This window comes from Macaca mulatta, chromosome 7 (assembly GCF_049350105.2).
Source record: "Macaca mulatta isolate MMU2019108-1 chromosome 7, T2T-MMU8v2.0, whole genome shotgun sequence".
Lineage (NCBI taxonomy): Eukaryota > Metazoa > Chordata > Mammalia > Primates > Cercopithecidae > Macaca > Macaca mulatta.
The window spans coordinates 163,193,925-163,218,696 of record NC_133412.1 but is presented as its reverse complement, the minus strand read 5'-3'; the positions used below and the strand labels follow the sequence as shown (position 1 = coordinate 163,218,696).

Below are 24,772 nucleotides of genomic sequence, written 5' to 3'. Positions count from 1 at the left end.
TGCATTATATAAATAAAATGGAATTCCCAAACCCTGAGAATTCTGTAGGTAAAATTCTTAGCAACTCTGTGAATTATTTGGAGAATTTCAAAGGTTTTTTAGTTTTATCATTATCTACATTTTCTAAAACCATATGGAAGTGGAATTCCCTCCAACAAAGTAGGACAAGTGGGTAAAAAATAGAACAAAGCTTTAAAAAAAGACATTTTCTAGAGAACAAAGTCTTTTTTGAGGTTCTGCTCTATACATAAAGTTTTGGACCTGCTGACATTCAAAAATATGCCTGAGTCGTTTATTAAAGACAACCCAATACAATTTGTTCAGTTACAATTTAGTGCAATACACTAATAAAATTGTCTTATTGTTAAGTGTAGCAGCTTACCAACCTCTTTATGAAATCAAGGCTCGCGCCCAGCTGGAAAAGAACTGCTGGTAAGCACCAATATCAAATTTTTACTTTGGATAACTGGATGGTCACCAGTAACAGAATTTACTTCCCTCGTACAGGCTCTGATGCCCAGTATTGCAGAGTGCTTTGTAATCAAGTCGTACAGTTTTAACAAATGTAGAACCCAAGAGCTTTCCTTCCATTGTTTATCATCTGTCTTCCCTGCCTGGGCAGTGCTTGGTACAGCATAAATCTAAAGTCACACTTTTGGTAAGTGGTACCGGAAGAGTCAGAGAATACAACACAGCTGTGTTGATGCTGAATCCTGGCACTCAGTCAGGACGGCACAGTGTTTCCTAAAGTGGGATTGGGACCTGACATTATGAAAGTACCTCCCCTTCCCGTCCAATCCAACTCCCTGTTAAATCAAGAAGAAAGTTGCAGTGTTGTAGAAATGCTTTTAATCTTGATTTGGAACAAACAGCAGGGTTTGGGCTCTTCTGCAGGCACCAACAATTTTGTTTACCATCAACAGAAGGTATCTGATGGCTATGTTATATTTGAAATAGCAAAATAAAGTTTATGTAAAAGAATGATTGGATTCAAACAACAATATTAAGTATACGATAGTCCACGTGATAGCAGCAGGAGGCAGACACATCCCTAGGCAGATAGGGGCAGAGCCTCATTAAAACCCCACCTGCAAACCAAAGACAGTTTAAAGCCTGAAAGCCAAGCTACAAGTCTTGGATAAATCCACAGACCGGATTGATAACCTCTCTTCCCACTTGGCACGGCTTCCTCTAATTAATCCCCACCCTTCACCTACTTTACATACACCTACCCTTCCCTAATTCGTTTTTTACATTGTCAAGCCCACCTTTGGGTGGTGCCTTTGTTTTAGCCTTTTTTGCATACTTACAAACCGATCAGCACACTCCCCCATTCTGAGCCCATGAAAGCCCCAGACTCAGCCACACTGGGGAACTGCCCACCTTTGGGTGGGGACAGGGGACACCCACTTGGGGTCCCCTCTCTGCTGAGAACTGTTTCATCACTCAATAAAACTCATCTCCCCCCTTCTCCCCTTTGGTTGTCACCCTAACCTTATTATTATTGGACGCAGGACAAGAAACTGGGACCTGCTAAACAGCAAGTGCAAATAGAGCTATAGCCCTGTAGCAGCACTCTGTTCCGCTGGTGGAACAACGGGAGAGGGAACCACTGGCTGCCACACACCTCCATTTACTGGGCTGCAGATGGCGGGACTAAAAGAGCTGTTAATACATCCCTATTTGCCTGGCGTCTCCAAGTGTTCGGGCACCACCACATCCCCCTCATCTGGACACCAGAGTCTGATGCCAGAGTCACTTGCCACACGCCCAGGCCATCCACAGTCCTGCATGGAGTCTGTGCCTGGGCCAGCACTTGGAACAGCCATCCAGGCCTCCAGGCTCACTCATACACCCACTCCTTGCAGGCTGAGCGTGCATAGTGGCCACGGGATCTGGGCCAGGAGGAAAGCCAAACGCACAATGCCAGGCTGAGTGGGCAGGGCACCTCCTGCGGCCAGCCCAGGGCTGGAGGTCTCCAGCTGGCGAAGCGGCCCTGAAAAAAATCCCGTGTCATATGTGTTAAGGGAATAAAACAAACTGGGGAGAAGGCAGGTGAGTGTGATTGAAATTTGGCAAACACTGTACTAACATGAAAAATCTAAAGAAATTTTCCCACCAAACGCTAGCTCAGGACACTGCTAGTGCTTTTATTAAGGACTTTAAAACATGTTGTGGATATGAAAGGTACTCAATTTAGAGCTGCTGTTTCCTCACTCCCCACTATACCAGACCCAGCTGGGGCATTTCTCTTTCACCTCCAGTTGCTCCTTCTCATGGAGCTTAAAAACCATCAGGTGGGCCCGGGAGCCAGGCTCCTCAGTTGAGTTCCTGTGTGGCCAAAGGCAGCATGGGCCCTGTCTCAAACCGAGCCATGACTAGGGAGTAAATGTGCACTCGGGCAGGTTAGTTAACTGCTGAGCCTCGGTTTTTTAGTCTGTAAAATGGTTATCAGGCTTACCCCCTGGAGTGCATTCATTCAACAACTTACTGGGCAGTCATTATGTACTGAAAACTGGGAATGAGGCCTTAACAATATAGTTTCTATCCTAGCAGAGCATAATTTCAGGGCAGAAGAGACAGACCCACATATAAAAATTTTAATAGCCAAGATGAGTTAGACATTCATTACATTTTATAAGTATGAGACAGAAAAATAGGGGTGATCTTGGGAATATGCTGAAGAAGTAACATATAAATGAGACCCAGAGGGCCAAAAGGAACCTGCTGTCTAAATGATGGGGTGCAGAGCATTCCAACTAGAGGGTACCCAGCCTGCAGAGATGGGAAAGAGATCATAAAAAAGGACTTAGGCAAGGCAGGCAACGGTCCACGATGAAGGGGGTGAGGGGAGAAGACCCATTAAAGAAATTGGATTTTATGCTATGAACAATGGGGTCTCACTTAGGGCTTTAAGAAGGGGAATCCGAATTGCATTTATTTTTTTTTGAGACAGAGTCTCGCTCTGCCACTCAGGCTGGAGTGCAATGGCACAATCTCGGCTCACTCCAACCTCCGCCTCCCAGGTTCAAGCAATTCTCCCACCTTAGCCTCCTGAGGAGCTGGAATTACAAGCACCCGCCATCATGCTCGGCTAATTTTTGTACAGACGGGGTTTCACCATGTTGGCCAGGCTGATCTCGAACTCCTAACCTCAAGTGATTCACCCGCCTCGGCCTCCCAAAGTGCTGGGATGACAGGCGTGAGTCAACGCGCCCGGCCTTCGATTTGCCTTTTTAATACAACTGTGTGCGCTCCAACTCTGTGGAGAACGGTTTGGAGACGAAGTGAGAGGGCTCTTGCTGAAGGCGTTCGACGGGAGCCGATTCGGAAGGTGAGGAAGTGATAACAGCAGCTGCCAACCTTACTGTGCGATCATCTGGGGCCGGCCAGGCACGATTCGAAGGGCCTCATCGGGTGTAAACTCGCTTCACCCTCAAGACAACTCTATACTACGTACCGTGACCGTCCTCCTATACTGAGAAACCAAGCACAGAAAGCTTAAGCGTCTGGCACGTGGTGGGCGCTTTCCTACTCACTTTCTGGGACTTCCTACTCACTTTCTGGGACCACGCACCTGTAAGCTTAGGTCTGGGAATAAAAACCCCAGCAGGGGCCCCTAGCGCCGCGCCCAGGCAGGACACAGGTCTCCGCGGCGCCTGTGCGCGCCCCCTGAGACGCTGTGATCGGAGGAAACCGAGGCCCAGGGGCCGAGGCGACCCTGCCCCGTCTTCCCAGCCGCGCCGCTTCCTCGCGGTCCGCCTCCAGCCCTGCAGGACCCCAGCAGCCCGCGAACCGCGACCGGTCAGGAGCAGATTCCCGGGCCCGACCGCAGCCCTCGAGAGACCGCACCGACTCCGCGCCCGCTGCCGCCCAACACGTACCTGAGGCGCACCGAACTCACGCTCGCCTCGGATCCCGCCCCTTCGGCGGCCGCCGCGCATGCGCGCAGTTGAAACCCTCGGGGCAGCGTCGCGGGGCTCGAGGTCCGGCCCCTTCCCCTTCCGGGGAGCGCACCGCTGGGTCCTAAAGCCCGCCGGGTGTCTACCCAGGACGGGGCTCGGGAGACCTCGTCTCCCCTAGCTCTTGGCTGACCTCCTGGAGACTTCTTAAAACGAATAGCGAACCAGAAAGGCGTCCCCTAACTTCTCTCTAGTTAACTACGAGCAAGACTCACCCTCTTTACGGAATTCTCATGGCTCAAGCTCCCAGGACTCCATGCAGCGGCGTTTGGTTTAAAGTGGAGAGAGGATACGCTTAGGATAAAGGCAGCTGCAAGGAGACCTGTGTCCTGGGAAGGGCTGGGTGCAGACTTTGAAATCTGCTGTAAAATAAAATGTTAAATGAGTTCCCACTGGACTCAGAACTTCGAATGTCTGTTCCTTCTTCGAAACAGTTGCGTTCTTTTAAAATCTTCTGAGAAACGGAACTCGCCCCACAGTCCTTGCCTTCAATAAGGATGTTTGCTGTGGGATTTGGGCTCTGTGCTATTTGTGGTATTTATTCTTGGAATCTCCCTCAAACTAGGCATGTCTTCCAGAGGACTGAGTGAAATACATTTGTGTAAACATAACGGCTCGTTTCGTTCGTTCATTGAAGATCTACTTTGTGCCATGTACAGTGCTAGGTGCTGGGGTTATCTGGAGGACAGAGCAGATGTAGTAGCTACCCTGGGAGCTCGATCTCAATGACTTGCTGATCTGAACGAGAATCCCGGACTTGGCTCTTTTCGTTTGGTTGTCTTTATGTTTGTTCACACTCTTTTTGTCTCCAATGATGTTTAGCATAGTGTCATAGATCTAAATGATTAAAAGTAACTTACTGCAAGATGGAGGGAGAGAATGAAATAAATCATGAACCAGGCATTGAACCAGCACCTAGAAGCGCTTGGATTTCCGGCCACACGCAACTAGTAAAGGGGACAGAGGGGGCGGAGCCAAGTGCTGGGGGCAGGCCTGGGCGCCTCACTGCCAGGGCGGCTCCTAGGAAACTTGATTAAACAAAGGCTCTGGCCAATAGCCCTGCGGGATTAACGCGAGTGGGCTGGCAGGTTGTCCAATGGGAGGAGACGACGGAGTTGCGCGGTGAAGTTCGGCTTCCTGAGCCGCGGCGGGCGTGGCCGCGTTAGGCTGCGAGCCAGGCCGGGGCAGCAGTGGGCCGTGTTTGGGGTGCTGGGGTTCGGTTGTTGCAGTCGCGATGTTCTTCTCCGAGGCCAGAGCCAGGTCGCCGACGTGGGAAGCCAGTCCCTCGGAACACAGGATGTGGGTGGAAGTAGGTGTCCGGAGGGCGACTGAGCCTCGGACTTCAGCTTGCCCTGGGCCTCTCGCTTTCTCCCCCGCGCCTGGGTCTCTCTCTGCCGGGTTGTACAGATAAGACCTGGGCTACCTGTCCAAAGGGTTGTGGTTAATGACTGATCCTGGAGCTGCAGGGCTCCTGGCTCCCCGTCCAGGACTACGGCTACCTCCAAGTTCCTTCTCCTTTCCCTCTACATAGTCTATTAATGGTAACCACGAATCTGCATCTCTCCTCCCGCCTTTCAAAGCCAGCCCCTTTGCCTCACCTTCCTAACTCCAGGACTGAATTTTGGGTAGAATTTATCTCGGTGGTCTAAGTGAATTAATTTGCGTCATCCTAGCGATTAACTGGTTTTACTTTCTTGAGGGAAATTTCAGCCCATCTTTAAGAAGATTTTAGTCCATCTTTGATTTTTCTTGAGAATTAATATTGGGATAATGAAATTCTATTTTCATACTCTACCGCTGGGCCAAGTTTTAGATTTTCGAGGTCCAAATTATATAAACTAGTAATAAAAATAAGAAGAAACAGTTTCTGTGTAATTAACTAAAGCTATTTAATGTTCTTCAGGTATTTAAGGCATGTGATGAAGATCACAAAGGATATCTCAGCAGAGAGGACTTTAAAATTGCTGTTGTAATGCTGTTTGGGTACAAGCCCTCCAAGGTAGAGCTTTCTTATATATTTGGGGATGGGGTAGACGATCAGTGGTGAATGGACCTTGAGAAAAGTCCACAGGGCTAGCTTAGGATGTTTATAAATTGCTTTATAAGCAATTTCAGAGATGTGCCCAGTGCTGAATTTTAGCTTCCTCTTAACACCTCAGCCCAGAGATGAAGTAGAAATCTTTTCCACTGGAGCCTACACAAGCCTATCTCACTACCAGGCTGCTAATAACCATTATAAATACGAGACGCTAGAGAGGTGCCAAGAGGGAAGGCTGAAAGGGAAGTGCTGGTAACAGGATAAATTTACATAGGACGTGACATAGTCTCTTTCTCGTTTTACTTTTGTTGCTTTGTTTATAAAATACATCCACAGTCAAAAAATTAAAACAGTGCAGAAAGGTATAAAGTTGAGCATAAAAATCTGCTCCCCGCCTACCAGAGGGTCCAGCTCCTAGGGGATTACCATTAACAGTTTTTTGTGTAATTCTGAAATTTTCTATCCATGACATATATATGCATAGTCTTTTACTGAAACCATAAATGGGTAAATATTGTGCCTACTTTAACTTGCTTTTCTCATTTAACAATATATCAACCTAAAAGCACACACCACTACCACATTTTAAAATATAGTTGCACATTATTCTTTTTAGCCAGGTTCCTGTGTGGGGTTATATATGTGTTTTTGTTTGTTTGTTTTTGTTTTCTTTCCTACAAACATTGCTGCAATGATACACACATTTATGTCCTTGTGGCTGTATATCTGTGGAATAAGTTCCTAGAAGTATAATTGCTAGGTCATGAAATATGTACATTTAAAATTTTGTTGGATATTTGCTCTCCAGAAAAGATTGCACCAATTCACCAATAATGAGAGTTGAGCTGAGCTTCCATGAACCTCCTACTTGAGTAGGGCAAGCTTCCTGTTCACCCCGTCTTTATGCTTTTCTGCTTTCCTGTTACATTCATTCTAGAGACAACACCCTTCTTGTTAAGCTGGAATTAGTCATAGTCGAGATACTGTCCAGATTCAAGAAATTGAGCTGCCACCATCAAGCAAAGGGAGCACTCAGGGCTCGGCCTGGAATGCCGTCCCTCACTCTCATTAGACCAGACAGCTTGGCAATTAATTAGGGCCCAGCTGTTCCTGATGAGTGGGCTCTGCCTTTCTGTCAGACTGAAAGCCCAGCAAAGCCGGGGACCCTGTGATGTCATGCTTCTCTGCTCTATTTGTGTCAACAGAACATACTGTGAAGTTGTGATGTACAATAAGTATTAATATATTATCTTGACCCAAGTAGGTTGCATGGACAGCCCAGGTGGGTTCAGAGTGGCTCAGCTATGAGGGGATGCCTAGTTACTGAGAAGCTTATTATGGCGCTCAGAGAAGTAGTCAGGGCCAACTTTTAGAAATTGCAGCTCTCCTGTTTACCTGTAATCATTACAGCTGGAATTAAAAAGCAGGTCAGCTAAAATGAGTCAGCCTGTGAAGCATTGTATTTAACTTGGATTCACCTGGAAAGGTATCTTGTCTCTTTTTGCCTTTCTCACCCTTGAGTCTACTTGGTTTCAATTTTAGAATGAGAAATTTAATGACAAATACAGTGATGTAACATACTGTACATACACTCCATGAAATTTAACAGATTTTACTTTTCATACTGGGATAAGGTTTTCCATTTTATTTTTTAAGCAAATGAACTATTTACTAACCACAGATCACTAAATGGTAAAGTATTCACTAATAGCGTGTCACCTATAAACTTAGTCATTGTACAATGAACTTTTATTATGCAAGTAACTCAATATATAATTTCTGTGAAATTCAACAGATTTTTTAGACTAGGTTGAGGTTTGGGGTTTCATTTTTGAACATTGCTTTTGAGCAAATGAAATATTTACTGACTGCAGGTCATGAAGCAATAAAATACTTATATAATAAATCACTTATACGTTCATGCAGTTGTTTACATAATTTATTTATTTTTTGAGATGCAGTCTTGCTCTGTCACCGAGGCTAGAGTGCAGTGGCGTGATTTAGGCTCACGGCAACCTCCACTTTCCAGGTTCAAGCAATTTTCCTGCCTCAGCCTCCAGAGTAGCTGGGACTACAGGTGCACACCACCATACCTAGTTCTTTTTTTTTCTTTTTTTTGTATTTTTAGTAGAGACGGGGTTTCACCATGTTGGCCAGGCTGGTCTCCAACTCCTGACCTCAAGTGATCTGCCCACCTCAGCCTCCCAAAGTGCTGGGATTACAGGCGTGAGCCACTGCGCCCACCCACACATAGTGAAATTTATTGTTTCTATTTAATAAAAGGAGTACTTGCTAGTTGCTAGTGATATAAAGATGAATGAAACACAGTCTCTACTTTGAAGCAGTTCAGAGTTTAATGTAGAAAGACATAAAACTGATAGATACCAAGAAAGAGAAGAGATTGAAAAACAGAAAGTGAAGGGAACAAAGAAGGAAGGCCTAATTCTAGTGGTAACTATAACAGTCTGGGTGGTCATTTAGACTAGAGAAGATAGATTACTCTGGTAAGTATCTGGGAACACTTTGTGGGTGGTGGGACAAGTTAGGCCCTGATGACTGACTGGATGCAATGGTGGTAAGGGTGACATGACCACCAGGACTGAAGGGATAGCGATGCCACCAATTAAGAGAAAATTTAAGAGTAGGTTCAGAGGAAGTCAGTGAGTTTCGATTGGAACACATTGAGTTTGAGGCAGCTATGAGCATTCCAGGTGCATTCACTCGTTAAATAATGTGCTGTCTATTGAGGTTATGGTGGTGAAAATCTGCTGTTAGATGTTACTGCTTCCCTGAGATGTAGGAATCTGAAATTGGGTGGAGAGGGTAGGGCTGGAGATAGGCTTGGGGATCTTTGATTTGCATGTGGTTGCTCAAAACATGAGGCTGGATGGCATTGCCCAGGAAGAGTATGCAGAATAGGAAGAGCTGTGGTCTGAGGATAACATTAGGGAATACCAGCATTTAAGGGTAGGAAGGGACTTGAAGAAGTTGGAGTGGGAACCATTTGGCAGGGACAAGAGGAACCAAGAAAATGCAGGAAATCCAAGACTGGGAAGAGTTCAAGACCAGAAGTGGAGAAATTATGTCAGATGCCACCAAGGCTCTAATACTATAATGTTTATAAAGCCCTTTTAACAGTGTGGTAAAGGGCTTATATTTTAACATTTAGTGAAAGGTCCTCATGTTTTCTATACAGTAAAATCTCAAATGTTTAAAGATGCATAGGGGAAAAAAGCTGATTAGTCTAAAATGATAACAGTGATTTTCACTGGATGACTGATTTTTTAATTTTCCTCATAATTTTTTGTGCTTTCTACATCAATCTTGTGGTACTTTTATAACCAGGAAAAAAAATTTAAAAATAAAGCCATAGTGCCCATTATAACAATTGTTTGTATTTGTCTGAAGCAGAAAGGCTGCCTGTTAGATTATATATGGGACAGCCAAATTGATTTTCTGTGCTTAAACTGTTTTGGTCAGTGGAATAAAGTTTTGGGGGCTATTAGAGGCTAGCAGATTAGTGTCTGCTATTTTATAGATGTTGATGGAAAAGTAAAATGACTGTTATAGCTATTGTGTGTCATTGCTTGTCTGCTTGGTTCAACAAACTTGGTTTCTCATAAAATAGATGCTTATTCCCACCTGAAGAATTAAGAACTTGCACTGTGAAAACATTTGATAAAATTACATGTTCTATTACTTTCTCCTCTTTTCTAGATAGAAGTGGATTCTGTGATGTCTTCAGTAAATCCAAATACTTCTGGTAATGTGAAAGTTAATATTTTTAGTACCTTATTTAGACACTGAGATGGCTTGACTGTGTCCCTACATCAATCTCATCTCAAATTCCCATGTGGTGTGGCAGGGACCTGGTGGAAGGTAATTGAATCATGGGGGCGGGTTTTTCCCATGCTGTTCTCATGATACCAGATAAGTCTCATGAGATCTGATGGCTTTCTAAGGGGGGATTTCCCTGCACAAGCTCTCTCTTTGCCTGCTGCCATCCATGTAAGATGTGACTTGCTCATCTTTGCCTTCTGCCATGATTGTGAGGTTTCCCCAGCCACGTGGAACTGTAAGTCCATTAAACTTCTTTCTTTTGTAAATTGCCCAGCCTTGGGTATGTCTTTATCAGTAGCGTGAAAACGGACTAATAACACTCACAAAGTGAAAATTAAAAACGGAAACTAGGCTGGGTGCGGTGGCTCACACCTGTAATCCCAGCACTTTGGGAGGCCAAGGCGGGTGGATCACCTGAGGTCAGGAGTTCGAGACCAGCCTGGCAAAGATGATGAAACCCCGTCTTTACTAAAAATACCAAAAATTAACTGGACGTGGTGGTGGGTGCCTATAATCCCAGCTGCTCGGGAGGCTGAAGCAGGAGAATCGCTTGAACCAAGGAGATAGAGATTGCAAAGAGCCAAGATCGCAGCATTTGCACTCCACCTGGGCGCCATTGCACTCCAGCCTGGGTGACAAGAGTGAAACTCTGTCTCTAAATAAATAAATAAATAAAAACTGTATAGCATTATATTTAAGCACATCTTTGTTTTGTTTCTCGTTGTCCAAAAGGTTTTGGTTGTTTTTATTTTATTTTTTAATTTTTAATTTTTGTAGGTGTATGTATAGAGAGGTGGTACATGAGAAGTTTTGATGTAGGCATGTTATGTGTAATAATCACATCCTGGGAAATGGGATAACTATCCCCTTGAGCATCAACCCTTTGTGTTACAAACAGTCCAATTATACTCTTAGTTATTTTTAAATGTTTATTATTTTGACTATAGTCACCCTATTGTGCTATCAAATACTAGGTATTACTAGTCACATCATGGAGAATGGGGTATCCTTGCTATCAAGCATTTATCTTTCGTGTTACCAAAAATCCAATTATACTCTTTTGGTTATTTCTTAATGTACAATTAAGTTGTTATTGACTATAGTTACCATGCTGTACTATCAAATACTAGGTCTCATTCCTTTTTTTTTTTTTTTTTTTTTTTTTTTTATCCATTAGCCATCCACACCTCTCCCCAACTCCCCCACTACCCTTCCCAGCCTCTGGTAACCATCCTTCCACTTTCTTTGTCCATGAGTTCAATTGTCTTGATTTGTAGATCCCAAAAGTGAGAACATGCAGTGTTTGACTTTCTGTGCCTTATTTGACCTAACATAATGACCTCCCATTTTCATCTGTGTTGTTGCAAATGACAGGATCTCATTCTTTTTTATTGCTGAGTAGTACTCCACTGTGTGTACCACATTTTCTTTATCCATTCATCTGTTGGTGGACACTGAGGTTTCTTCCAAATCTTGCCTATTGTGGACAATGCTGCAACAAACAGTATATGGGAGTGCAGATATCTTCCATATGCTGATTTCCTTTCTTTTGGGTATATACCCAGCAGTGGGATTGCTGGATCATATAGTAGCTCTATTTTTAGTTTTTTGAGGAACCTCCAAATGGTTCTCCATAGTGATTGTACTAATTTACATGCCTACCAGCAGTTTATAAGAGCTCTCTTTTCTCCACATCCTTGCCAGCCTTTGCTATTGCCTGTCTTTTAGATAAAAGCCATTTTAACTGTGGTGAGATATTATTGTAGTTTTGATACTGAGCACCTTTTACATATGCCTGTTTGCCATTTGTATCTTCTTTTGAGATTCTTTTAATTTTGATTATTTATAGATATGTTTATTACAGGGAAATTTTAAACTGTTGAAGTGCATAAAGAAAAAATATCACTCATAATTTTAACATTCAAAAAATGATACTAGGTTTTCTGACTTTTGCATCTGGATGAATGGACATGGCACCTACTGAAAAGAGAAGATGGCAGGCGGGTGGGGCCATGGGGTGGGGGCAGGGGGCGGGCAATGCTTGGGGGTAAGGGAGACTAAGAGCTCAATTTTGAATATGTTTGAGAAGTGTTAGTTTTCTATGTCCAAGCAGTCGGACTGGATGAATTTCAGAAGTAAGTTCTGGGCTGAAGAAATGTGGGAGTCATCAACCTGTAGACAGATTTTAAAATAATGAGAATGGATGAGACCACTTAGAGAGATAGAGTGGACTGAGAATGTTAAGAACTCTAGCCAGTAGAAGTCAGGTGGAAGATGAAGAAATGGCAAAGGAGATTTAGGAGTGATGGAGGGGCAAGAGGAAAATCGAGTGTTTGATCAAAAACCAAGAGAAGTAGATATTTTAATGAGGAAGGTGTGCTCAGCACTATCAAATGCTCCAGAAAGGTGAGGTGGCATAACTGATGAGTATCCTTTGCAGTTGGCCACCTGGAGGTGTTTGGTGACTTTAGCAAGAGGCATTTCAAAGTGTGGTGAGGGCAGACTGGGTTGAAGATAAGTGGAAAGTGATGGTAAAGTGTGACAATGTGAGTAGATGAGGCTTTCGTTAAGTCCAGAGTGGCAGTGGATCAAGAGATGTTTTGTTTGCTTGTGATTGTTAATATTTAAATGGAAGAATGTGTTCCCAAGCTTAGCCGAATGATCTAGTGAAGAGGAGGAAAGAAGATGAGAGAGAGGGAGGGAAGAGACCTGTTGTGTAAGGGGAGAGGATCCAGAGCATGTTGAATTGGCTTTTTAAATATTACCTTTTTTTGAATAATTTAAAACTTCCAGAAAGTTCAAAATAAATTAGTACAGAGAATAGCTTACTCTCTGTATAAGGTACACCTTTTACCCAGATTGACATTGTTAACATTTTACCCCATCTTCCTTCTCCTTTGCACTTTCTACCACTATCCCTTTCTCTTCTGTACTGAACATAACCACAGTATGCTTATCATGTTCATAAATATAGGTTGATACTGTGTTTTATCTGATTTATCATCTATATTTTGTCGGTTGATCTAATAACATCCTTAATAGTATCTTTCCTTTTTTAGTATTTTAAAAAATCATAAGTGTATCTAGGGAAAAAAAAGACACATTATGTGAATAGGAACAAAGCTAAAAATGACAGCAGTTGGCTGCTGGTGGTGACTCACACCTGTAATCCCAGCACCTTGGGAGGCCAAAGCAGGAGGATTGTTTGATGCCAGGAGTTCAAGACCAGTCTGGTCAACATAGTATGAGACTATCTCAACAAAAAAGCAAAAAAAAAAAAAAACAAAACAAACCATAGCCAGGCATGATGGCACGTGCCTATAATCTTAGCTACCTGGGAGGCTGAGGTAGGAGGATCTCTTGAGCCCAGGAGTTTGAGGTTGCGCTTAGCCATTATCACACCACAGCACCCCAGCCTGGGCGACAGAGTAAGACCTCATCTCTTAAAAAAGTTAATTAATTAATTCAAAAGAAGAAGAAAATGGGAACAAGAATAGATGGAAATAGACAAATAGAAAACAAACAATATGGTAGATTTAAATCCAGTCATTAATGTTTTAGTTAGATGTAAATGATCTCAACAGCCCCATTGAAAGGGAGATACTGTTAAATTAGATAAACGAGTACAAACTAACTCTGTGTTGCCTAGAAGCCCACTTGAAATATAAGGGCAAAAAAGATTAGAAATATATACTGTACTGAACACTAACCAAAAGAATGCCAAAGTGAGCATGTTAATATCAGATGCAGTAGACTTCAGAAGAAGGAATATTACCAGGGATAAGGACAGCCAGTTCATTAAGGGAATTAAATATTTATGCCCCTGGCTGGGTGTCATGACTCAAGCCTATAATCCCAGCACTTTGAGAGGCCAACGCAGCCAGATCACTTGAGGCCAGGAGTTTGAGACCAACCCATGATGAAACCCCGTCTTTATGAAAAAATACAAAAAATTAGCTGAACATAATCCCAGCTACTCGGGAGGCTGAGGCACGAGAATTATTTGCCCCCGGGAGGTGGAGGTTGCAGTGAGTCCAGATTGCACCATGACCCTCCAGCCTGGGTGACAGAGCAAGACTCTGTCTCAAAAAAAAAAAAAAAAAAAAAAAAATCCCCTAATAATGGAAATTCAAAATACGTGAAGCAAAAAACTAATAAAACTGTAAAGAAAAATGGACAAATCCATGATCGTGGTAGGAGGCTGCAACACCCCTATCAATAATTAATGAAGCAAGTAGACATAAAATCAATAAGGATATAGGAGACGTGAACAACACTGTCAACCAGTGTGACCTAATTGTCATCTATAGAATGTTCTACCCAACAACAGCAGAATACACATTCTTTTCAAGTCTACACAGCATATTTAATAAAATTGGTCATACTCTGGGCCATTAAACATGTCAATACATTTAAAGTACAAAGTATGTTCTTTGTGATGGAGTTATATTAGAAACCAATAGCAAAGCTGTCTGGAAAAGTTGCAAATAGTTGTTCCAAATAAAAGTTTAAAAGTTCCAGATAAATAGTACACTTCTAAATAATTCATAGGTCAAAGAAAAAAATCAAAAGGGAAAAATTAGGAAGTATTGTGAATTGAATGTAAAGACCACATTTCAAATTTTGTAGGATGGATTGAAAGCAATACTTGGAAAGTGGTAGCACTAACTTTCTATGTTTGGGAAAGAATAAATGTCTCAAACTGATGACCTCAGCTTCTACCTTTAATTAATTTGCACCTTTAACTACAAAAAAGAGTAAATAAGGCCCAAAATAAATGGAGGAAAGGAAATAGTAAAGATTGTAATGGAAATTGATGAAATTGGAAAGAGGACAAACAAAAAAAATTAAAAGCTGATTTTGTTGAGGTAATCAATAAAAATGAGAAACTACTACCCACACTGAGCAGTGGGGGGAAAAAAAGAGATCAGGGATTACTAATATTTAGATTGAAAATCTGTTACACTTTATATACAAGTTTTAGAATCACATTTGAAGTATGACTTTCAGGATTATTGCTGGGAGAACATGTTCTTGATATAATCCCTAGCTTGATAGAATTGCTCCAGGTTTTAAATTTCTTGTTGAAAATTTTCACTTTCAGAATATTCAGAATAATGTTTGATGTTCCATTAGTTACAACTTCTTGATAAAGCCTTTTCTACACTTTTTTCTTAGGGTTTTTTGTGAATATTCCTATCTACAGAGTTTTGTTTTCCGGCAAAAGGATTTCCCATATTCTTTGCATTGATAATATTTATCTTTCTTAAGAGTTCCCTGATATTCAGTGAGTTATTCTTTCTGGATGAAGATCTTCCGCTAGTCATTATATCGTGTTTCTCTATTATGTTACTGATATGGATTGGCTGTGTCCCCACCCAAATCTCATTTTGTAGCTCCCATAATTCCCACGTGTTGTGGGAGGGACCCGGTGGGAGATAATTGAATAATAGGGGTGGGTCTTTCCCATGCTGTTCTTGTGATAGTGAATAAGTCTCACGAGATTTGATGGTTTTAAAAAGAAGAGTTCCCCTGCACAAGCTCTCTCTTGTCTGCTGCCATTCATGTAAGACATGACTTGCTCCTCTTTGCCTTCTGATATGATTGTGGGGGCTCCCCAGCCATGTAGAACTGTAAGTCCGTTAAACCTCTTTCTTTTGTAAATCATCCAGTCTTGTCTTTATCAGTAGCATGAAAAAATATTAATACAGTGACTTTTCTGATACATCAAGCGTGACTATTGCTGAAGGCACTTTAACATTCATTATTCTCATAGACTTTCTTTCTTCTGTATGTTCTCTGATTTTGAATTAAGGATTTGACTTTACACTGAATGTTTTCTTTCCTTAACTAGTTCTCTAATGTGCAGAGAGGTATGGATTCTGGAAGAAAGAATACAGTCCCCACCTGTATTCTCCCAGCTGTACTCGTGTGTGTGTGTGTGTGTGTGTGTGTGTGTGTGTGTGTTTATTTGGAGAAACTTAAGACCACAAACATTCAAGAAAAGGAGTAAAATAGCCTAGCAAGAAATCACTGCTGAACTCTGATTGCTGCTAACATGCAATTTTTCTATTAGAACTGTTCCATACTGAACCAATTTCAAACCATCTGCTTTTTCTTCATTCTCTATTATTGATACAAGTCAATTTTACATGGTATTTCTCTTGAAAGAAGAGGGCTCATGTGCAGATTAAATGTTTTTTCCACATGTATTATCTCTCTTCTTAATGTTTGGATCTTGAAGAACTGAAATTGGCCGGGTGTGGTAGCTCACGCCTGTAGTCCCAGCAGTTTGGGAGGCCAAGGTGGGTGGATCACTTGAGCCCAGGAGTTTGACACCAACTAGAGCAACATGGCAAAACCCCATTTCTACAAAAATTAGCCAGGCCTGATGGTACATGCCAGTCCCAGCTACTCAGGGGGCTGAGGTAGAGGATTGCTTGAGCCCAGGAGGTTGAGACTGCAGTGAGCCGTGATTGCGCCACTGCACGCCAGCCTGGGTGACAGAGCAAGACCCTGTCTCAAAAAAAAAAAAAAAAAAAGTCTGAAATGCTGGCCTTGGCCTCCTGGCAACTATTTATTCAGGTAATCAACTTTCCAAAGTTCTTTATAATACAGCTGTGACTTGGGAATTCTCCTCTACTATCCATTGCTCTTCTTCAGAACAGGGCTCTAACACGCCATCCACAGGATTCTTTGTGCAGGGCCCAGTTGCTGCCCAGCTTGCAGGGTGAGGTCAGATTCAGCTGCTTTCAGGAAGGGGCAGAGCCCCGAAGCTAGACACCCTGCACTTTGGGTTTGGGATTATACCTAAACCTGGATGCCCAGGCCCTGCTTCCCAAGGGCTTCTAATCCTCTTGAAAAGTGGGTCATTTCAATAGAGATTTCCTTGTGAAAATTAAGAAGAGTGAAAAATGGCCGGGCGCGGTGGCTCACGCCTGTAATCCCAGCACTTTGGGAGGCCGAGGCGGGCGGATCACAAGGTCAGGAGATCGAGACCACGGTGAAACCACATCTCTACTAAAAATACAAAAAAAAATTAGCCGGGCGCGGTGGCGGGCGCCTGTAGTCCCAGCTACTCAGGAGGCTGAGGCAGGAGAATGGCGTAAACCCAGGAGGCAGAGCTTGCAGTGAGCCGATATCGCGCCACTGCACTCCAGCCTGGGCGACAGAGCGAGACTCCGTCTCAAAAAACAAAACAAAACAAAACAAAAAAAAAAAAGAAGAGTGAAAAATTAAGTCAAAGCTACTAGAAATAACAGTAGAATGTCTGGAAGAAGTGTACATGCTGGGAGAATTTGAGGGCAGCCAGGGTGAGGAGCAGAAAGGTGCTAATGATGTTTTTAATTGCCTGTAACCTAACAAGCAAGTGAATATAAGCAAAAACTGTTGTGGCTGCTTGAAACAAGGAAATATATGAGTGGGAGAAAAAAACCAAGCCATTTGTTAAAGGAAGCAGCAGATCACAGTTGAGGTCAGTTCTGATTTACAGTCTTGCTACCTCTTTCAGAGGGTTTCATTATAACCCTCATTCTCTGTGATGCACTTCATAACTTCTCCAAGTGTATAGAATGAATAAGCTTGCAACTAGAAGAGACCTGGAAAACAGTCATATGTCCTTATTTTAAAATGAGGAACCTAGGCTTCAGAGAAGAATCACAAAATGATACAGAGGAATAATAAAATAATAAATACTTGGCAAAATCCTTTTACAGTATTTATTATTATTATAATAGATAATTGCAGCAATCATTGCCTGAACAGTTATTGTGCAGATCCGTGATGAGCACATTCATCTGTAATGATTGTTATATTTAATACAACTATGATATTATGATTATCCTCTATATTAGCCCATTTTCACACTGCTCTAAAGAACTACCTGAGACTGAGTAATTTATTAAGAAAAGAGGTTTAATTGACCCACAGTTCCATAGACTTAACAGGAAACATAACTGGGGAGGCCTCAGGAAACTTACAATCAAGGCAGAAGGCAAAGGTGAAGCAAAGACCTTCTTCACATGGTGGCAGGAGAGAGAGAGAGAGTGAATGGGAAATTGACACACACTTTCAAACAACCAGATCTGGTGAGAACAAGGGGGAAATCAGCTCCCATGATTCAATCACCTCCCACCAGGCCCCTACCCCGACAGATATTACAATTCGAGATGAGATTTGGGTAGGGTAGGGACCCACAGCCAAACCATAGTATCTTCATTATGTTTTATTATTTTAAATTATTATTTTTGAGTCAGGGTCTCTAACTCCCGGACTCAAGTGATCCTCCCACCTCAGCCTCCCAAAGTGCTGGAATTACAAGCATGAGCCACTGTGCCTGGCTGATTATCCCCATTTTATAAGTTAAAAAATTCTGGCCATTCATGGTGGTATGCACCTGTATTCCCAGCTGTGGTGGGAAGATCACTTGAGCCCAGGAGTTTGAGATCAGCCTTGGCACATTGCAAGACCATATCTCTTAAAAAAAAAAAAAAGTACTAAAAAGTTTAATAATTAAAAAAAAATAAATCCAGAAGCCTAGCGAGGTTAAGTAATTTGCCCAGAGTGGCACCACTAGCTAGTAAGTAGCCGACCAATGTGATCTGACCTCTAGCTCACCCTCTTAACCAATTGATAAGCCCTTCCTTTGATTTCTAATAGTGCCATGGGTCATATTCCTAATTGTGACAAAATTGAGGCCAGTATTCATTCCCCTAAGGAACTTTATGAATCAATGAGTTAAAGTCAGGAGTAGAATCAATACACAAAACACAAATCACCATGTTCTCTATAGTTGTTAGATGTTAATTTCAAATTTGGTTCTGGACTACCTAGCATCCAGAGCAAATAGGAAAACATGAGCAAGCACGGCTGCAGTCAAGGTCCATGCAACAAAACGCTTTTTCTAGAGAGGCGTTAAGTCCTCCTGCCCTGGGATAGTTCTTCTGTGATGTCTCATGGAGGAGAGACTGGTGAGTGGATGTCACTGTCGACAAGCTGTTCAATAAATGCAGTAGTGAATTTTGTAACGCTGTTGCTTCATCTTTTCTCAGTGTAGACCAGTGTTTAATGTCAGGGCAATTCTATGAAGGGCAAAGGCTGTGTGTTCCAAGTATACAGATCTCAGATGGTCTTTATTCCAGAAAAATTGTAGACCATTCTATATAAATAACAACAGCCAAGATTTACAGGGCTTTTCTTTATGCTAAAAGCTATAAATAAGAACTGAATGAGCATTGTCCCACTGAATCCTCATACATTTGTCTCTGTGTTATTATCTCAGATCTATGTAAAATATGCCTAAGGTTAAAAACCAGAAAGACTTCAGAATTTTGTTTTCACTAAGCGATTAGATTGAGCGTCTTTTCTGTTTCCTTATACTATTGCCATTTTAAATTAATGAACATATTCTACTTTGATACTTGAAAAAGCTTTCCAGGAACTTACTTTTAACCCTCAACTTTGAATGATGGAAAAATCAAAGAGATTGATTCATCATAACAGTAATTATGGACTGTGTGACTGCTATCCCGTGTAAGGTCCAATTGAAAAATAATTTGTGGATGATTAGGTTAATGGTCAGTTGGCTTGCATGCTTTTATTTATTAATATCTTATCTGGCTTGTTCTACACCAGACATTGACTATTAAAGGTATTATTTTTCTAAATTTAAATATCCTTTTTCTGGTCTTAGTTTCTGTCATAAAACACCTGCTATTATGTATGGTTTTATTTTGGCTTCTATGGAGCAAAGACCAAGGTATAGCAGGGATGAAGGTTTTGGTTGATTTCAGATTTCAATTGGCCTCCTAGTTCTTTTCTATAATCAGGAAATTGCATACACATTAAGGTGACCTTATCTTGATATTATAATCATAGGGGCATTTTGTGGGATCTCCTACAGATATTCACCCATCCGTGTGTTTATTTAATTACCCATTTAGAAAATGGTAAATATGTTTCACTATAGAGATGGGGAAGAATTAGGAGACACAGACACTGACCTAAAGACATTTTTTAAAAAATTATGTGGTCTGGGTGCGGTGACTCAAGCCTGTAATCCCAGCACTTTGGGAGGCCGAGGAAAGTGGATCACGAGGTCAGGAGTTCAAGACCAGCCTGGCCAACATGGTGAAACACCGTCTCTACTAAAAATACAAAAATTAGCTGGGCGTGGTGGCGGGTGCCTGTAATCCCAGCTACTCGGGAGGCTGAGGCAGGAGAATTGCTTGACCCTGGGAAGCGGAGGTTGCAGTGAGCCAAGATCCTGCCACTGGACTCCAGCCTGGGTGACAGAGCAAGACTCCATCTCAAAAAATATGTATATATCTTATGTGATAGGGAAGATGAAAGAAATATTGCCACTTCTTTTACCGCCAGATGTTTATTACAGGCAAGAAAACCTCTAAGAGTTCAGGAGGGCAGCACTGCCCCCTAGAGGAGGTGTGGGCCTGGAGCTGGACACGCTGAAGGATGGGTGGGATTTGAAACAGCGATGGAGCAAAGGAGAAAGGTGGTAAATGAATGCAGCGCAGGTGCCAGTTGTGTGCCCCGCCTCCTGCTCCTGTTGCTGGTGCTGTGCTCTCTGTGTAGAGTTCTTCAGAGACGCTCTTCTGTGGTGTCCACCTCAGTGCCTGAAATCTCTTCTTCCTAGGTCCGTGTTCTCTTACAAATCCCTCTCCCATCTCAGATTTGCATACCTAAATATATCAGCTGTCATGCTGTTAATGCAGTCCTCCCATTAACAGAATCCACTCTCCTTGGATTTTTACCTTTTTTTTTAACCTCTGCAACAGCAAGAAGTATAGTACATAACTATAAATGAATTGTGTCCAGCCGAGTCAGCTGACATGATGAGAGTTGGGAAGGATTAAGAACTGGTCTGCATGGAAGGCGGGATGAAGCTTTAAAGTCCAGAATAAGGTATTAAAACTTTGTGCTGTTTAACACCGAGGAACCTTTTAAGCTTTATGAGCAGGAGATTTATATAATAAAAAAGTAACAATTCTTGCCTGGGTTTGACAGAAGTAAGATTTAATTGGTTCAGATTTGTCTATTCTACTGTAACTGGTTTTTGTTTTTTTTGTTTTTGTTGTTGTTGTTGTTTTGTTTTTTGAAATGGAGTTTCGCTCTTGTTGCCCAGGCTGGAGTGCAGTGGCGCGGTCTTGGCTCACTGCAACCTCTGTCTCCCAGGTTCAAATCTGGAGGTGAACATGTGATTCTCCTGCCTCAGCCTTCGGAGTAGCTGGGATTACATGGGATTACAGGTGCGGCACCACCACACCTGGCTAATTTTTGTATTTTTAGTAGAGACGAGGTTTCACCATGTTGGCCAGGCTGGTCTTTAACTCCTGACCTCGGGTAGTCTGCCTGCTTCGGACTCCCAAACTGCTGGGATTACAGACATGAGCCATCACACCTGGCCTCTAACTGTTTTTACTCATTTTCCCTCCAATTATATAGTAAAACTTGATTTCTTCCATTAAGGTAGATTATTTTCTCTTTATTTCCTTACGCTTCTGTAGTAAACTGGAAGAAAATATTGTCCTCTGAATTCATTTATCATAGGTGACATCTCACTATTTTTGAAGTCACTTTCACCTACCATCCTTCCAGTCTTTCTGTGTGAACACATTATATCCTTCCCCCACCTCTTCACCGTCATGGCCCCTAAAAGTCATAATCTGAATTTTGTGTCTCAAACTAGAGAAGGTTTGTATTATCCCTTTTGAAAGACTGCTTCATCCTTTTAAACCCTAATTTTTAAGCATTTTTTAACTCCTAGAAAAATCAATATGTGGCACAATGAACATGAACCCTTCCTTTCTACTAAATCTAGGACCAGGCTTACAGCCCAAATAACTTGCCATTTTTATTGTTTTCTCCTTCACTCTCCCCAGGTTTATTGCAGTTTCTAATTTGAGCTCACTATGATAGCCAGATGCTAGACTCCTTCATTTTCAAGAGGATTTCTCTGTGTGCACTGACCCTGAAGCTTAGAACTGTGAACCACAAAAAGCTATACGTAATGAAACTTTCAAGTAAAAAATTTATGTGGTTTTGTTAAGACTTTTTGAATATATCTTCCCCTGTGGTGAAAGATGATTACCCTCCTAAGAAACTGCTTAAAAACAAACAAGTAGAAAAAAATAACCTTTCTAGTCTCTCTGACATATATATGTCATATATGTGACGTATGTCATATGACATATATGTGTGACATATATGTCAGAGAGAGACTAGAAAGGTTATTTTTTTCTACTTGTTTGTTTTTAAGCAGTTTCTTAGGAGGGTAATCATCTTTCACCACAGGGGAAGATATATTCAAAAAGTCTAACAAAACTATATGAATTTTTTACTTGAAAGTTCCATTACGTATAGCTTTTTGTATATATATATGTGTGTGTGTGTGTGTATATATATATATATCACATTTATTAAGTAGTTTGGAAACTAAAAAATATGTACATGTCGGCAGGGCACAGTGGTTCATTTCTGTAATCCCAGCACTTTATGAGGCTGAGGTGGACAGATCATGAAGTCAGGAGTTTGAGACCAGCCTGGCCAATATGGTGAAACCCCATCTCTACTAAAAATACAAACATTAGCCAGGTGTGGTGGCATGCACCTGTAATCCCATCTACTTGGGAGACTGAGGCAGTAGAATCACTTGAACCCAGGAGGCGGAGATTGCAGTGAGTTGAGACTGCACCATTGCACTCCAGCCTGGCAACAGAGTGAGACTCCGTCTCAAATATATATATATATATATATATGTATATATGTGTGTATATGTGTGTATATATATGTTATAGAACATGAAGAGAGTCCATTTTGCCAAGGATTGTTTATAAAATGGAAGGAGATGTTTTCCAGTTGCACAAAAAAATGCATGGACTTGCAGAGTCAGGAAGGATTTGTAAAGATCATTGGTCCCTCACGCCTGTAATCCCAGCATTTTGGGAGGCTGAGGTGGGCGGATCACAGGGTCATGAGATCGAGATCATCCTGGCTAACACGGTAAAACCCCATCTCTACTAAAAATACAAAAAATTAAGTGGGCTTGGTGGCAGGCGCCTGTAGTCCCAGCTACTCAGGAGGCTGAGGCAGGAGAATGGCGTGAACCTGGGAGGCAGAGCTTGCAGCGAGCTGAGATTGGGCCACTGCACTCTAGCCTGGGTGACAGAGGGAAACTCCGTCTCAAAAAAAAAAAAAAAAAATCATTGGTCCAGTGGTCTTTAAACCATGATCCTCAATCCTAGATTCTTTGGGGACACATCCAAAAGACACTGCTGGATAGGGAAGAATGGGAAGGCCACCCACTTCAAACCAAGTAGTTCTGCCTTCATCTCCTCTACAGATGAGGCTTTCCATTTTCATATAAAGAAAAACCTTTCCTACAGCTTAAAAAAAAATAAAGTTTGCCAACTATTGATAGAGTCCAATGACCCAGGCAATTTCTGAATACCTTCTGCAGACATATTAACAATAAACATAGATAAACACAGAGACCTGTGTGGTTCCTAACGTTGTGATGGTAATTTGTAACCACAGTAAAGTATGTTTAAGTAACTGTTAGTAGTGAAATGGTGTATACAAAAGACTTAACATTGTATATGAAATTAGAATTTTCTGAACATATTCTTCCTCTGGAGGCGGGGTGGGAGGGGACACAGGTAATACATTTCTTATTGGGTATGAAATCTGATGTCAGTAGAATTACTGAAAGCCTTTGTGAAGTGGTAATTTTAGGTGTGAATGTTGTGACAGCAGGTGGAGCTAGTAGTAGGAACTCTATTTCTAGGCTATTTAGAGAGCTAGGTGTATACAGCTTACATTAGTGTGTTTTCATTGTGGAGCTTCAGGAATAGCATGTTATTATGTATTGACTTTGGAAAGTGATCATATTACTACAACATGAGAGCTGAGCTGAACAAAAAAATTCCTCTGTGGTTTTTAGAAAAGGGGCTTGTATTTGGATAAATGTTGCCTTGGAAGACTAAGACAATTAAGGGCATAGAAGGGAGGGGAAATGTTCACACGATATATGCTTGATGAGTTTAACCCCTAGAATATGGACTTTAAGAAATAAAGTATATGATTTTGTGGGAAAATAGTGTGAAAGAAATTGATTACACATATGGAGTAATTGGTGTTATTGGATGGCTTTTCCTTTTAAGTGGTAATAAGCATACAGTTTAAATCCACATACATTTTCTCCTAGTAAAAGCTAAAGAACATTTGTTTTTATCCTACAAAATTGTGAAATAAAGACCTGAATACTTCATAGCTCCAAATACTTGTGAGTTATCTGAATAAGTAATATAAAAGATATCACCACTCAGGTCCTTTTTTTTCCTTATGAATTACACAGTGAACTATGGAATTGTGCTTTTTTCCCTTTATCACTTCTCTAAGTCAAATGCAATGATAAGAGCAAATATTATGAATGTAGTTGTCTCTGGATTTTGTTTGGTTTTTACTATATCATATGTTTTAAGAAATGGGAGTTTCCGAAGTGACAGTTTATTTTGCTGGCTATGTGAATAGAAAGAGACCTACTTTTTGGCATTCATTTACAAAGTTATAAGATCATTTAAAACATGGGTCTTTTTGTTTTTTGTTTTTTTTCCTGTTTTGAGACAGTCTTGCTCTGTCATCCAGGCTGGAGTGCAGTGGCACGATTGCGGCTCGCCACAACCACCAACTCCTGGGTTCAGGCTATTCTTATGCCTCAGCCCCGCTCCGAGTAGCTGGGATTACAGGTGCATGCCGCCACACCTGGCTAATTTTTGTATTTTTAGTAGAGGCAGGTTTTGCCATGTTGGCCAGGCTGGTCTCAAACTCCTGACCTCAGGTGATTTGCCTGCCTCAGCCTCCCAAATTACTGGGATTACAGGTGTGAGCCACCGCACCTGGCTAATTTTTGTATTTT

General features: G+C 41.8%; 2 protein-coding genes across 11 annotated transcripts in view; one reads left to right on the top strand and one right to left on the bottom strand.

Moving 5' to 3' along the window:
- TDP1 (tyrosyl-DNA phosphodiesterase 1) overlaps positions 1-3,954 on the bottom strand; it is a 92,955-nt gene extending 89,001 nt beyond the window's left edge. The window contains exon 1 of one of the 3 annotated variants that reach the window (XM_028850203.2): positions 3,578-3,954. The gene's annotated coding sequence lies outside the window, so the exon portion shown is untranslated. 3 annotated transcript variants of the gene reach the window in all.
- A 1,118-nt stretch (positions 3,955-5,072) lies between these two features.
- EFCAB11 (EF-hand calcium binding domain 11) overlaps positions 5,073-24,772 on the top strand; it is a 168,036-nt gene continuing 148,336 nt past the window's right edge. For 5 of the 8 annotated variants that reach the window (XM_077941608.1, XM_015144362.3, XM_077941604.1 and 2 more), the window contains exons 1-3: positions 5,073-5,271; positions 5,866-5,961; positions 9,718-9,763. In XM_077941608.1, the coding sequence (XP_077797734.1) occupies positions 5,197-5,271; positions 5,866-5,961; positions 9,718-9,763 (217 nt within the window). In that variant the 5' untranslated portion in view covers positions 5,073-5,196. The remainder of the gene's footprint in view (positions 5,272-5,865; positions 5,962-9,717; positions 9,764-24,772) is intronic. The other 3 variants (XR_013396479.1, XM_001088741.5, XM_077941609.1) reach the window with 3 other exon arrangements.